The 14,591-nt window shown below is 49.1% G+C and overlaps 1 protein-coding gene across 3 annotated transcripts in view; it reads right to left on the bottom strand.

The window, feature by feature from the left end:
* Positions 1-14,591, bottom strand: part of slc44a2 (solute carrier family 44 member 2) — a 230,279-nt gene that overhangs the window by 144,060 nt on the left and 71,628 nt on the right. For all 3 annotated transcript variants that reach the window (XM_041177027.1, XM_041177026.1, XM_041177025.1), the window contains exons 15-18: positions 13,987-14,249; positions 2,723-2,817; positions 2,439-2,542; positions 1,665-1,738 (exon numbers count right to left, since the gene is read on the bottom strand). In XM_041177027.1, coding sequence (XP_041032961.1) covers positions 1,665-1,738; positions 2,439-2,542; positions 2,723-2,817; positions 13,987-14,249 — 536 coding nt within the window. The remainder of the gene's footprint in view (positions 1-1,664; positions 1,739-2,438; positions 2,543-2,722; positions 2,818-13,986; positions 14,250-14,591) is intronic.

Genomic DNA, 14,591 nt, shown 5'->3' on the forward strand with positions numbered 1-14,591 from the left:
CAGGCGTGCGGGTACACGCTCACAGGCGGGCGTGCGGGTACACGCTCACAGGCAGGCGTGCGGGTACACGCTCACAGGCAGGCGTGCGGGTACACGCTCACAGGCAGGCGTGCGTGTACACGCACACAGGCAGGCGTGCGTGTACACGCACACAGGCAGGCGTGCGTGTACACGCACACAGGCAGGCGTGCGTGTACACGCACACAGGCAGGCGTGCGTGTACACGCACAGACAGGCGTGCGTGTACACGCACACAGACAGGCGTGCGTGTACACGCACACAGACAGGCGTGCATACACACGCACACAGACAGGCGTGCACACACACACACACAGACAGGCGTGCACACACACACACAGGCGTGCATACACACACACAGACAGGCGTGCATACACACACACACAGACAGGCGTGCATACACACACACACAGACAGGCGTGCATTCGCACACACACAGACAGGCGTGCATTCGCACACACACAGACAGGCGTGCATACGCACACACAAAGACAGGCGTACACACGCACAAACACACAGACAGGCGTGCGTACACGCACACAGACAGGCGTGCGTACACGCACACAGACAGGCGTGCGTACACGCACACAGACAGGCGTGCGTACACGCACACAGACAGGCGTGCGTACACGCACACAGACAGGCGTGCGTACACGCACACAGACAGGCGTGCGTAACCGCACACAGACAGGCGTGCGTACACGCACACAGACAGGCGTGCGTAACCGCACACAGACAGGCGTGCGTAACCGCACACAGACAGGCGTGCGTACACGCACACAGACAGGCGTGCGTACACGCACACAGACAGGCGTGCGTACACGCACACAGACAGGCGTGCGTACACGCACACAGACAGGCGTGCGTACACGCACACAGACAGGCGTGCGTACACGCACACAGACAGGCGTGCGTACACGCACACAGACAGGCGTGCGTACACGCACACAGACAGGCGTGCGTACACGCACACAGACAGGCGTGCGTACACGCACACAGACAGGCGTGCGTACACGCACACAGACAGGCGTGCGTACACGCACACAGACAGGCGTGCGTACACGCACACAGACAGGCGTGCGTACACGCACACAGACAGGCGTGCGTACACGCACACAGACAGGCGTGCGTACACACACACAGACAGGCGTGCGTACACACACACAGACAGGCGTGCGTATACACACAGACAGGTTTAGGTGCACGCATGTGGACAGACAGGCTTGCACAAACACGGGCACGCACGCACATGGATGGACGCATGTGGGCGGCTGGCGGGCATGCACAAATACACAGGGGCATGCGTACATGGGCGCGCGTACGCAGGCACACACACGGGTGCGCAAACACGCTTGCACACGCACAGAGAGGCACGCATGAGAGCACACTGACACACACACATACATTCCCTCCCTCCCTCACTCAGTGCATAAGCCTCAGCATTTCACACTCAACCGAATGTTATTTCTCATTAATAAGAAGAATCCATTCCTTGCTGAGGTACAGGCATCTGCGCACACACACACACACACGCAAAAGGTACAGGCCACAGACACACACACAGACATGCGCGAACAAACACTGACAGATACACACATGCATTCCCTCCCTCAGTCACTGCCTGAGCCTCAGTATTTCACACTCACCGAATGATATTTCTCATTAACAAGAAGAATGCATTCCTTGCTGAGGTGCAGAAGTTTTTCCCATAGATTGCAACCTGAAGGACCAAACAGCAATAACATGTTGGTAAATCTTTTCTCATTTATTTTCACTTTCAGCCCCTCTCCTCATCGTACTGACTCTGGTGGTTTACAGCTTCCCTTGGTTACTTCACACAATTGGTCGTTATGCACACAGACAGCGAGTGCTGGAAAGCTGTCTGAATGTGGCGGTGATTAAACTCAATCCTGACTTCACCCACCTTTCAAGCCCATCTGAGTTCATGGAAGACCACAGAGAACAGGAGTTACAAGCCTGGCCAATGTTCCTCTCCCGAGCCGAGAGACATTGAGATAAACAGTAAAAAGAAAAGGCTTGTTTTTTTATAATGCCCTTTACAGCCACTACAAGTCCCAAAGCATTTTACAGGAAACATAGCAGTCAATTTGTACACAGCAAGCTCCCGCAAACAGCAATGTGAAAATGACCAGCTAATCTGTTTTTGTGAGGGAGGGAAGGAGGGAGGGACAGAGAGGGAGAGAGGGAGGGACAGAGAGGGAAAGTGAAAAATACAGAGGGGGAGAAAAATTCAAAGGGAAAGTCACTGTTACAACTTGGCAACCAATTTTCACACAGCATGATCTCAGAAAAAGCCTAGGGACAAATGAGCAGATAATCTAATTATTGAGACATAAGAAGCTGTAAATAAATAATTCCCTCGTGTAGAAGAAAACTGTTGAAAGGAGGTGAACACTCACCATTATATAAGCGTTCCTGTTCAAAAATTTCAGGAATTTCTCCAAACACCAGAAGCAACATTTCAGGCAGGATAATATAAATTGTGCTAATTTATTCTTTGCACCTGTAAACCACAAATGGAACCTTTCATAATAAGCACAAAGAAACCTAGCATATTAGCACATGTAAAATCAATATACATCATTTAATGCAGCTTTAAATAATACTTATTAAAAAATGGTGAGAATCTGAATGATGTAAAGCTAAAGAAAGGTTGGGGTTTAAAGGTTCTATTGGCTTTTACCTTTCACTTTCTGATCTATATATTCCAATATTACTCTGATAACCTGGACAATGGCTAAGAGGAGAGATCCAAACGCTAAGGAACCAGTGTGGTACCTGCAGAAACAGAAAGGAGGTCTGGAAATTAATTGGAGATACAATATCAACAGCACAACAAACGCAACAGGGGCATCACTGATCAGGGAAACTGGCAATGTACACTTTTATCCCACGTCTACAAAGGGGCTACGCAGCAGGGCACCCTCCCAGTCTACCCTCCGCCCAGTGCTAGGAACTTGTAATGACTTGACATACTGGACAGGTTTCAACAAGAAACAGTTAACTTTATTACAGAGAGCTTTTCAGATGCTACATGCTTAAACCAGGTCCTCAACAAGAAACCCCCACCCCACTCCCCCAGATTACCTACACTTAGGGATCACTGGTCAGAGCCGCCAAGAATAATCACATGATCCTTAATAAACAGTAGGAGAGGCTATAACTTCAGTTACTACATTTCCTCTCCCTTTAGGCTTTTTTTTTTTACAGTTTCTATTTACAGGGGACATTTTACTATTATATATACAACTCAGGTAATTAAAGATCAAGTCTCTAAGGTGGTTTCCTTATTCAGTCCAAGCAGCGTAGCTCTACCGCTTGAGGTTCTTCCACAGGATCAACATGATCAGGAACTGCAGCACCAGATACATCAGTAGAAAGTGGCAGTTCAGGGTTTGGCAACTCTACAGAGACATCGGGCATGTCGATTCTAGGTCGATCTGTCACCTCCAGAATTAATGGTTCAATGTTAATCACAGCGGAATAGCCAATTGTTGGAATACCTCTCTATTCTGAAGATGATCCAGATGTTTTCAAACAATTTGGTCTTCCACTTCCACCTGGAAGGACAAGGGACCAGTTTCTGAGACAATTGGATCAGGAAACCAACAAGGTCCACCTCCAAAATTCTGCATGAAAACGGTGTCTCCTACAGTGAATCTGCGAGCTTTGCTATGAATATGGCGATTCAATTTTTGATTACTCTCCGATTTTTCTCTACATTCCCCTCTAAGTTTGGGAACACCAGACTTAACTTTGTACGTAAGTGGCATTTGATCAATAACTCAGACGGCGTTGAGCCCGTAGTTGAACGAGGTGTCATATGATAATTGAGAAGCAGGAAAGTCGAGTTTCTAGAGTACCTTCTGATAACCTTTCCATTCCAGATTTGAAAGTTTGTACTGCTCTTTCAGCTAACCCATTTGATGAGGGATGATATGGTGCTGTTTTAATTTGTCTGATTCCGTTTAAACTCATGAATCTATGAAACTCTGTACTGTAAAGACTGTACCTTCATGAGAAACAATGACTTCTAGTAGGCCATGTATATTAAAACTATGAAGCAGCTTTATGATAGTTGCGCTCGATGTCAGTGATCTGACTTCATACACATCCATCTATTTGTAATGTACATCTACGATCAATAAAAACATGATACCGAAGAATGGTCCTACATAATCAACATGTAGTCTAACCCAGGGTCGACCAGGCCACTCCCACAGACGCAGTGGAGCTGAAACAGGCAACTTCCATTGTTGCCGACAATGGAGACAGTGCGGACCATGCTTTCAGCATCACAGACACAGCCACCAGACATAGCTTCACGCAAGCATTTTCATCTTTGAAATGCCTGCTCTGTGCAGCTCTGTCAAGAGTGGTTCTCTTCCGTGTGAAGGGACGACAACTCTTGATTCCCACAATAAGATTCCCTCTTGATAAACAGAGTTAGGTTTTCGGGCAAGGAATGGTCTCATCTCTTCAAACACTGGTGAATTTGACCACCCTTGCAATACAAGGTCTTGGGACTTTTGACAAAATTGGATCTCTTTTCATCCAATTTCTAATTTGCTTTGCACACACAGACAAAGAATCCAAGAATTTCAGTACAAGCACAACTTCTTGTGGCACTGGAGGAAGTACAATGCTATCCGGTAATGGCAGACAATGGAGTGCATCTGCATTTGCAATATGCACACCAGGACGGTGCATGAAGGTACATTCATACTCAGATAATATCAAAGCCCAACGCTGAATTCTTGCTGAGGCTACTGGTGGAATGGCCTTAATCTCACTGAATAAACCCATTAATGGGTTATGGTCTGACACAATGGCGAAATGTTGTCCATGCAGATACTGGCGGAATTTCTTCATTCCAAATATCACCGATAAACCTTCCTTTTCTAATTGGGAATAATCCTTCTTGGCTGCGGGGATGGCTCTGAAGACATAGCCAATTGGCCTTATTGAACCATCTTCCATTCTATGTGATAACACAGCTCCCACACCATAAAGGAGACGCATCACATGTTAATAGCAATTCTTTCGATGGGTCGTAATGCACCAAAAAACATGATGAATGTAATAGCTTCGTAACTTTCACAAAGCCTTCTTCCTGTTATGAATTCCACGACTAACGATGATTCTTTTTTAATAAGTGTAATGGTGCTAATGCTGTTGGTAGGTTTGGCAAGAAGCAGCTACAATAGTTGATCATACCCAGGAAAGATTTGATTTCAATTACACTGGACAGAGAGGGCGCATCTTTGATTGCCCCAGCTTTCTCTTCTACCGGATGCAATCCCATGGCATCTACCCTGTGACCCAGGTAAGTAACTTCTGGCGCTTGGAACGTACATTTCTCTTTCTTTAATCGTACACTGGCTTCCAAGGATCTTCTTAGCACCTCTTCCAGGTTGGCCAAGTGTTCAGTTTCAGTTGACTCTGATCAGAACATCTAGGTATGTTACTACTCAGGGAAGTCCTTGCAAAAGACACTCAATTGTCCTTTGGAAGATTGCACATGCAGACAATACTCCAAAGGGTAGGCGAGTATCTTGACAAAGACCCTTGTGCGTGTTGATGGTTACATCCCTCTAGACATGCCGTCCAGCTCTAACTGTTGGTAAGCATAGCTCATGTCCACTTTTGTATAGAATTTGCCACCAGCTAGCTTTGCATACAAGTCGTCTATCCTTGGGATAGGATACTTATTTAGTTTAGCTGCCTTGTTCACGGTCAATTTATAGTCCCCACAAATGCATATAGTTTGGTCAGGCTTCACCACTAGGACAATGGGCGCAGCCCATTCCAAAAACTGGGCTGGTTAGATGATGCCCAGCTTTTCTAACTGGCACAGTTCTGCATCCATGTTCTCCTCTAAGGCATAAGGCACAGGTCTGGCCTTAAAGAAACAGTGTGTCACCAGAGAATCCACACCTTTTTGGTTGCAAGCCTTTTAACTTCCCTAATTCGTCACAAAATACATTGTAGTATTTCATTAGCAGTTCAGGAACTCCTCTGTTCTCAAGTGGAATACTTCAGACCAGTTAAGCTTGATATTTTGTAACCAGTCTCGGCCCAGAAGACTAGGTCCTTCATCTGTCATTACGATCACTGGAAGCTGAGCTGTCAGTTGCCTATATGTCACAGATACTGTGATGATGCCTTTTACCTGCATGGTTTCTACAGCGTACGTCTTCAATTGAGCAGTTGACCGTTCCAGATTCAGTGGCTGTGTACCTTCATTGAGGTATTTAAATGTGTACTCTCCCACCAATGTGTTGACGCTCCAGTCTCCATCTCCATTATTAGGCTTCTCATTAACTTGGATTGTGATAGTAATAGGTTCGGATTTTACAGCTGAGACGTTGTACAGGGAATAGATGTCGGTATCGGCAGCTTCAGGTTCTGTTGTAATATTCAATTCGATCATATTGGTTTGCTGCTTCATGGGCTGTTTCGATTTCGCCCTGTATCGTTTCATTATGTGACCCTTCTCATGGCAGTAATGGCATTCTGCCTCCTTGAACCTGCAGGTGCCCGGTATGTGGTCACCCCCCACATCTTTAACAAATTAACCTCGGAGTCGCTGCTGAAGTGTTTCTACTAGGCTTTTTCATTTTTCTAACAGCGGACATTGCCTCCTGCTGTGCCGCTGTGTTTCTGGTTCTCCAGCCACGCCCGGTGGTAGGTTCCCACCCCACATGAAGAGCAGCACCATGTTGTAAAGCCTGCAGGTCTCTCACAGCACTTTTCATGGCTAGTGCTATTTCCATGGTGCGCTTCAAATCGTTGTCGACTTCTGCGAGTAAACGGCACTGAATGGCGTCATCGTGAACTCCACAAATTAATCAACCCCGCAGCATGTCACTGCGTGTGTCTCCGACATTGCAGCTTTCTATCAACTGCTTCAACTTCGCTACGTAGCTTGCGATGGACTCTCCCGGAGCCCTTCCTATTGAATTAAACTTAAACCTCTGCATTATTACGGAGGCTTCGGCTGGTAATGCGTTTTCTCAAAGCCCACTAATTCATTAAAGGACTTAGAATCGGGTGTGTTTGGGGTCATTAGGCTGCAAGGAAATTGTGTGTCTTGCTACCACATACACTCAAAAGAACTGCTTTCTGCTTTTCCTCCATGGTAATTTTGTTCGCTATAAAATAAAAACCAAGGCACTCTACATATTGACTCGTCTCCCAAAGTCGCGTCGTAAGGATCAATTTTGCCAAAGTGTGACACAGCTGGTGAGTATTCTTTTCTTTTTTCTTAAGATTCATTGTACTCATGTTAACACAGCGAGGTGCAGTGTCAGAGCTAGTTTACCCTTATCGCAAAATGTAATACGTGGAAAGCGGAACTTTACGCACCAGGCAGGTTTCGACAAGAAACAGTTAACTTTATTACACAGAGCTTTTCAGATGCTACATGCTTGAACCAGGTCTTTGACAAGAAATCCCCCCTCCCCAGATTACCTTAGGGATCATTAGTCGGAGCCTTCAAGGACAATCACCCGACTCCTGATAGACAGTAGGAGAGGCTATACCTTCAGTTACAAAAGAACTAGTTATTTTTAAGTAAATTATATTTGTTTTGGTGGGTGTTAGGAATAATCTATAGCTTTTAAGTTGAAGTTTAATTTATATTTTTATTTGTGTGTGGTAAGAAAGGGGGAACCTAGGTTTTCATTTCACTTTAGAATGCTGTCTGCAAGTCTGAGAGTTTGTCTGTATAGCTACACTTAAATGAAGTTTTGCAACTCTTAAAGTGGTTTAGGGAAGTTAAAACAAAGCAGGGAAAACTGCTGTTGCCTAGCAACTGGGAGCCCACGGAGACAGAGCACCAGAATGCAGCTTGACTCAGTTGGCAATTATACTCTATTGTGAAGGAAGCAGTTTTAGTCTCTCTCTCTCTCACCGGACAAACCAGCAGATGGCTGAGATAAATAAATCTAAGAATCTAAGATGAATTGTTCTAAAGTTAAAGTAATACTGAACATCGAATGAGTTCTGGATCTCAAGGGAGATAGCAAGTTGTCAGCAGTCTACTGGGAGAGGGAACTGCAGGGAGCAGGTCCTAAAGGAAAAAAAGGTCCCAAGACCACCTTTAAGTTAAGTCAAAGGACAAGGACAGGAATCTGGAAAAAGATCCTGTTCAGTGAAGTTAAAGTAAGGAGCAGAGGAAAAGGCTCTGAATTAAAGAGAAAGCTGCAAGGAGCAGAATCAAGGTAAAGTGGGCTTGCGAGAAGCCAGAAGATCCAAGGAGACAGCCAAAGGTTGATGGCTCCTTATTGTGGGCCTGTGAAGCAGTGGTGTTCTGCTGGCATAGCTAAGTATTTGGGAGAAAGTGCATGGAAGGCGAAACTTGAATGCACAAGGTAATCCAGGGGAAAGGAACATCAGAAGGAGAGGTTGAAACCCTGGAGGTGGATCCTTGTGGAAGGTGACGAAGTGAAAGCATTGCTGGGAGAAGATTCCAAGCCGAGTTCTTCGAGAGTGGAAATTGGAAACCACAGTGTGAAAGACAGAGTTTTCGTGAGACAGGCTCACAGTGTGACAAGCTTCTGGCGGGGAACTGAAGAGAGGTCCATAGCATCTGTTTGGGGTGGCATCTGTCATTTAGTTTCAGAATGTGGTATGTCTGACCACCAGTCACCTATTGCTTTACATGTTCTGTGTACTTAACGTGAACATTAGAGTACAAGATAGCTTTTGTAACTTGTGTTATCCTTACAAATCTGTTTATATCCGTAAAGTTATAGTGGGTGAAGGAGTGGTGTAATATAGTTCACCCTTTTCTTGCTTAATGAATGTCTTATTCCTTTGTTAAAAAAATATAAGCGGACTATGTGATTCTGGTCAGTAGCCACCCTCCATGTTTCTAACCAAAAAGTAAAAGTTAGGATCTATCAAGCCAGGTTCCAGCCTGGGATCTGACGTGTCCAGTAGTAACACCAGCTGGGATTATAACACCAAACAAGACGGGGTGGGGAAACTATCACTACTTTCCTTCTGGGAGGGATCTGAATCCTGACCTTCATTTTATGGATTCCGATTCCTCTTTTGTTGCAGGCTTAGGGCTGTGAACATGAATGGAACAAAAGATGAAATACTGTATAGGGTGGAAAACCGAAATTAAAGCAGAAAACTCTGGAAGTACTCAGCAAATCAAATGGTATCTCTGGAAATTCAACAGACGATGATTCAGGCTGTTGTCTTGAAAATTTCTTTTGCTTCTCGATTTTCCCCTTTTATATCCTTCTTACCTCCCTCTTAGATCTTTTATGGGGTGTGTTTGTTATTTTCCCTCTTCCCACTGTTGTTTTTTTTTCCCAAAGTGCTGCTCATCGGTCCCTCAAGAAGGTTCATAGGCCTGAAGCACAAACCTGATCCTGCATTTCCCCAAACAGCCAGTGGGTGGCACCCAGACCAAACAAACCAAACAGGGAGCGGCTTGAGCAAGTACATTAGGGGCAGAATTTTATGTCCCGTGGGCAGATGTGTGGCCAACTTGATCGGGCATAAAATAGCAGCGTCCCGACATCATCGCGCACTTGCTCGATATTTCGGTTGGCGGGCGTGAGCAGGTGCCAGAGCCTTTGTTTCAGGATTCCTGGTCAGGTCGGCAGGAGGATTCAGACCATGTGCACCCTTCCAGGTATCAGACAGCCTTCCCTTACCCTGGTAATGGGGATTGTGGTCTCTGCTGGAGGCACCTCCTCTGAGGAGGAAGAGAGGGGCAGAAGGGAGAGGAGGCCAGGTATCCCAGTGCAGCTTCCAGCGGAGGGACCTGTGGGAGGAGAGGTGCAGGGCCAGCATCTAGTCCAAGGTGGAAGGGGCCGCAGAAGACGCCACTATCCTGCTGCCAGGGTTTACAGGCAGCAATGCAGCTGCCTCAAAATGTCTGAGGTGCAGTGCCAAAGGAGGCTCTGCCTCTTAAAGGAGACCATGACCTCCATCTGTCAGATGGCTGGGCCTGAGATCAACAGGAAGGGATTCCACTCCATGAGCATGTGATCACAGGATGCAGATTCTGCCAGTCTGTGCGAGGTACCCTGGCAGCTCCCATGACGTTTACATCCTGAGACACTCCCAGGCGCTGAGGCTCTTCAGTTCTCCAGCCTGACAGGATGGATGGTTGCTGGGTGACAAGAGCTATCCATTGAAAAAGTGGCTCATTACACCTCTCCTCCGCCCAAGAAAGAGGCAGAGCAGTATTACAATACAAGTCATGCCTCCACCAGGGCAGTGTTAGAGAGGACCATAGATCTTCTCAAGATGCGCTTCCGATGCCTGGACCATTCAGGAGCAGCACTACAATATCCCCCAGAGTGGGTGTCACTGATTGTGGAGAGTGCAGCGTGCAACCACAATCTGGTGCTGGCAAGAGGGTACCCCCTAGAGGAAGAGGATCTTGATGCAGCTCCACAGGTCACAAATGATGAGTTCAGTAGTGAATCAGAAGAGGAGTACAGTGAGGAGAATGCTGAGGGCATGGAGGCAGACCTCTGCGTCCATCAGGGAGGCAGGGATACCTTAATCGAACGCTCCTTCAGTTAGGCCACCAAAGATCAGCTTCCACCTCACGCCAGGGCCGCTGGCTCCATCCCGGATATCTGAAATGACGCTTTCATTTGAACCCAAAGTCCACTCAGTGCCTTTGCAATAAAGTTTAGAGCCACTCGCGTCCAGCATTACAGACTGGCATACCCCACACCAAAGAATAGGAGGGTGAAGCATATCAGGCCATTACAACAAAAACAAAATTTATCTCATTTTGACAAACCAAAAAAATTTTCATAACCTTCTCTGGTCTTCATTCTGAGACCAGTAAAGATAAACCAAACTTAAATGAACAGAAAATCAACAGTCAATTGTCCCTCTTGTGCTCATGGTGCCTTTAACTTGCATTTCCCAGTGCTATGTCTTGATGCCCTCCCTCGCTGGCAGCAGCATTGGAGACAGCTGCTGACTCTGCTGTCTTGTTGGCCTTGATGACCTTGGCGGGCGTCCTCTGGCCAGTGGAGCCTGTGCTGGCCCCACCTGGGAGGGAGCGGCCAGTGCCACAGCTGGTATCTCCCCAGTCACCGCAGCCTCATCAGATGTGACAGTCACTGGCAGAGGGGCGGAGGGGCTGCTGCCGTCATACTGAGAGGAGCCCGCAGAGATGACATAGGCAGCTCGCGTGCTAACATGAGGCTGCTCTGGACCTCCCTGCTCACCACTGATGGACGGGCACCTGGCTGGGATATTTGGTGCCTCATCCGTCTCCCACACTGACACTGACCACCTCAGGTCAGTGCCTGAGTGAGGGCTTGCAAGTCTGAGCACAACTCCACGAACCCCTCATTCTTTCCCTGGAGCTGCCTCTCCATGAGAGTCGCCACTCTCTCAAGGGAGGAGGCATTGCGCTCGGCTATGAGGATCAACGCAGTGCTCGTGCTTTGCATGGACTCCTCCACAACGGAGACCATGGCACGCAGACTCTCATGGATCTCCGCCAGGTCCTCCTGCACATCTCGCTGGACATCCAGCATCTGGCGCCTAATGGACGGCGCCAGAGGCTCATCATCTACCTTCGTCCTGGTCCACAGCAGTCCTTTGACTGCCGGTGCCCTGGGCACTCTCTGCCTCCGCCTGCATCTCAAAGCGAGTGTGAGGTGCCTTCACCAATGTGCACTGACATTCTAGCCGCCGACCTAATACCCACTGAGGCGCTGGTATCTGCGCTGGTGCCTGCTTCAGAGAGCGGGTGTAACACAGGTGCAAGTGAAGCCCAGTGGTCCTCTGGCATCAGGGGTGGGGATTTGGGGTCCACAGAGCAACTGCGTGCTGGTGAATCTAAAAGGGAAAACAAGGACAGCCGCACCTTAACACTCCTGCACACTAACCCATGCCAACACGGTACTCACCCTTTCGGATAGCAGCAGGTCACTGGAGCGCTCTTGGCACTGCACCCACGTGCGCCGCACCACGTCGTGGCTGCTCACCAGCGCTGCCACCTCCTCCCATGCCCTCTTGCTGAGGTGCGGTGCGGTGGTCTCCTCCTCCCATCTCTGCAGACAAGGGTGTCCCTGCTGGCAGCCGCCTCCCCCAGCAGGACAGCGAGGCACTCATCCAAAAAGCAGGGGCCGAGCGCCCACCCGCCTGGAAGCTCCAGCCGCACTCGACTCCATAGCTTGAATGTTGAAGACGCGGAGGAGGGGTCCTACCATGGGAGCCTGCGCTATTTCCAAACCGGCTGCTGGGCCCCTGGCCTGGGCTCTCCCCCGACCAGTGGCCGAGCTGCACTTCACCCTGGCCTGCCGGCGTGAAATGGCGGCCGGGGGCCGATCGCAGGTGGCAAACTAATTCCCAGCCTCTCCCAGGCCCGCCCGGTGACCTCAAAATCATGCCCCAGGAATGGGTCAAAACGCACATCGATCGGAAACAATGTCTGACGCTGTCGCTGGCTTCCTGTAGTTCAATCAGGAGACATCTGGATAAGTGTTCTCATCCCCCCCCATCACTGTAACCTCTTCTAACCCCTACAAGCGCCTGCAACGTCTTTGTTCCCCTTACTGGTCCCCCTTCCCTTCACCTCACTGAAAGCTGAGCCATCTACACCTCACACCCTGGAATTCCCTCCCTAAATCCCTCTTCTTGCTTAAAACCCAGCTCTTTATTTGCCTCAGCACATTGGGAGGTTTCCCTGCATTAAAGGTGCTATATAAATACAAGTAGTTGTTGCTGTGGAATGCTTAGCCAGTGGAATCCTGGTCTGGTGTGATACGATTTCAAGCTTTGCTGCGTGATGAACTACCTAATCTTAACCAGGAGGTGAAGTTAAAGTTCAAGCCACATAGCAGTAAATCAGCACTGTCCGAGCAAATTCCCGGCACCGGGGAAAAGCTGTAACACCCAGACAAAGCCACGATGTCTGGGCACAGACACACACGCGGATGCTGACGCACACGCACACACGCACGGACACACGCGCACGCACGGACACACGCGCACGCACGGACACACGCGCACGCACGGACACACGCGCACGGACACACACGCGCACGGACACACACGCGCACGGACACACACGCGCACGGACACACACGCGCACGGACACACGCGCACGGACACGCGCGCACGGACACACACGCGCACGGACACACACGCGCACGGACACACACGCGCACGGACACACACGCGCACGGACACACACGCACGGACACACACGCACGGACACACGCGCACGGACACACGCACGGACACACACGCACGGACACACACGCACGGACACACACACGCACGGACACACACACGCACGGACACACACACGCACGGACACACACACACACCTGGATACCGACACACACACTCTTTATTCTCCCCTTTGCAGCTCTGTAGCGTTCACACTATTCACACTATCCTGGCTGAGAGAGACTAGGGTCTAATACTGCACCTACTGCCTCAGTATTACATCAGTTGACACATGTTCCACTGCATCAACAGAGCTCAATACAGCATTGGTGGAAAATTCAGCAACCACTTCCACTTTTATTTCTAGAGTTTGTTGTGTGAACAGTTTCCACTTTCTCACTTCCTCTTTTCTTTCTATATGGGTCTTGGCTGAGAATAACACACCTTTACTATTAGTTAGAGGCACATTGTCAGATAGAAGACATTAGCTTTACAAACACCTGTCATTTCCAGAGTTTGGGCTTCTGTAGGACCTTACTAAGAAGCGACTGACTGCCCAGTTTATCTCATCTGTCCCCAACTTGGCCACCGCTTCCCGCTCAGAAAGCAGAGTTCAAAACTGAAATCAAGAGCTCTTTTCTGGGTATTATATATAGCATATGGAACAAAGACAGGGGTTGGGATACAGATCAGCCACAGTCTGACTGAATAGCAGGGCATACTAGAAGGGCTGAATGGCGTCCTCCTGCTACTGTGTTCATGAACTCTTACCTGAGTGCTCGTCCCATTGAAGAAAACACGGGGCAAGCTGGCACATCGGCTGGTTTGTTAAAGGCCCAATAGTAAGAAGCAAAAGCTCCCGCAAGTGTAACCTGCCCCAGGGCGATGACGAAATTGGTGAGCCAGAAGAAGAGGAAGACGTTGTAGAATTGGAACAGGATGAGGTACCGATGATAATAAGACTCGCCTCCATAGAATGCAAACAGACACTGTGCTTCTGGGCACTGCTTTATGATGTTGGAAACATTGAAGGTCTAGAAGGTGAAAGACTCCAAGTTATTATCTTGGTTTGCAGAAACGAACACTGTATAAACAATAACCAGACATGCAGGCCTCTTGAGACTACAATGAGCCTGCCCCGCTCCCCTCCACCCGGCACCCCTCCGCCCGGCTCCCCTCCGCCCGGCTCCCCTCCGCCCGGCTCCCCTCCGCCCCGCTCCCCCTCCGCCCCGCTCCCCCTCCGCCCCGCTCCCCCTCCGCCCCGCCAGACCCTCCGCCCCGCTCCTCCCTCCGCCCCGCTCCCCCCTCCGCCCCGCTCTGCCAGTCCCTCCGCCCCGCTCCCCCCTCCGCCCCGCTCTGCCAGTCCCTCCGCCCCG

The sequence above is a fragment of the Carcharodon carcharias genome, chromosome 30, assembly GCF_017639515.1.
Source record: "Carcharodon carcharias isolate sCarCar2 chromosome 30, sCarCar2.pri, whole genome shotgun sequence".
Taxonomy (NCBI): Eukaryota; Metazoa; Chordata; class Chondrichthyes; order Lamniformes; family Lamnidae; genus Carcharodon; species Carcharodon carcharias.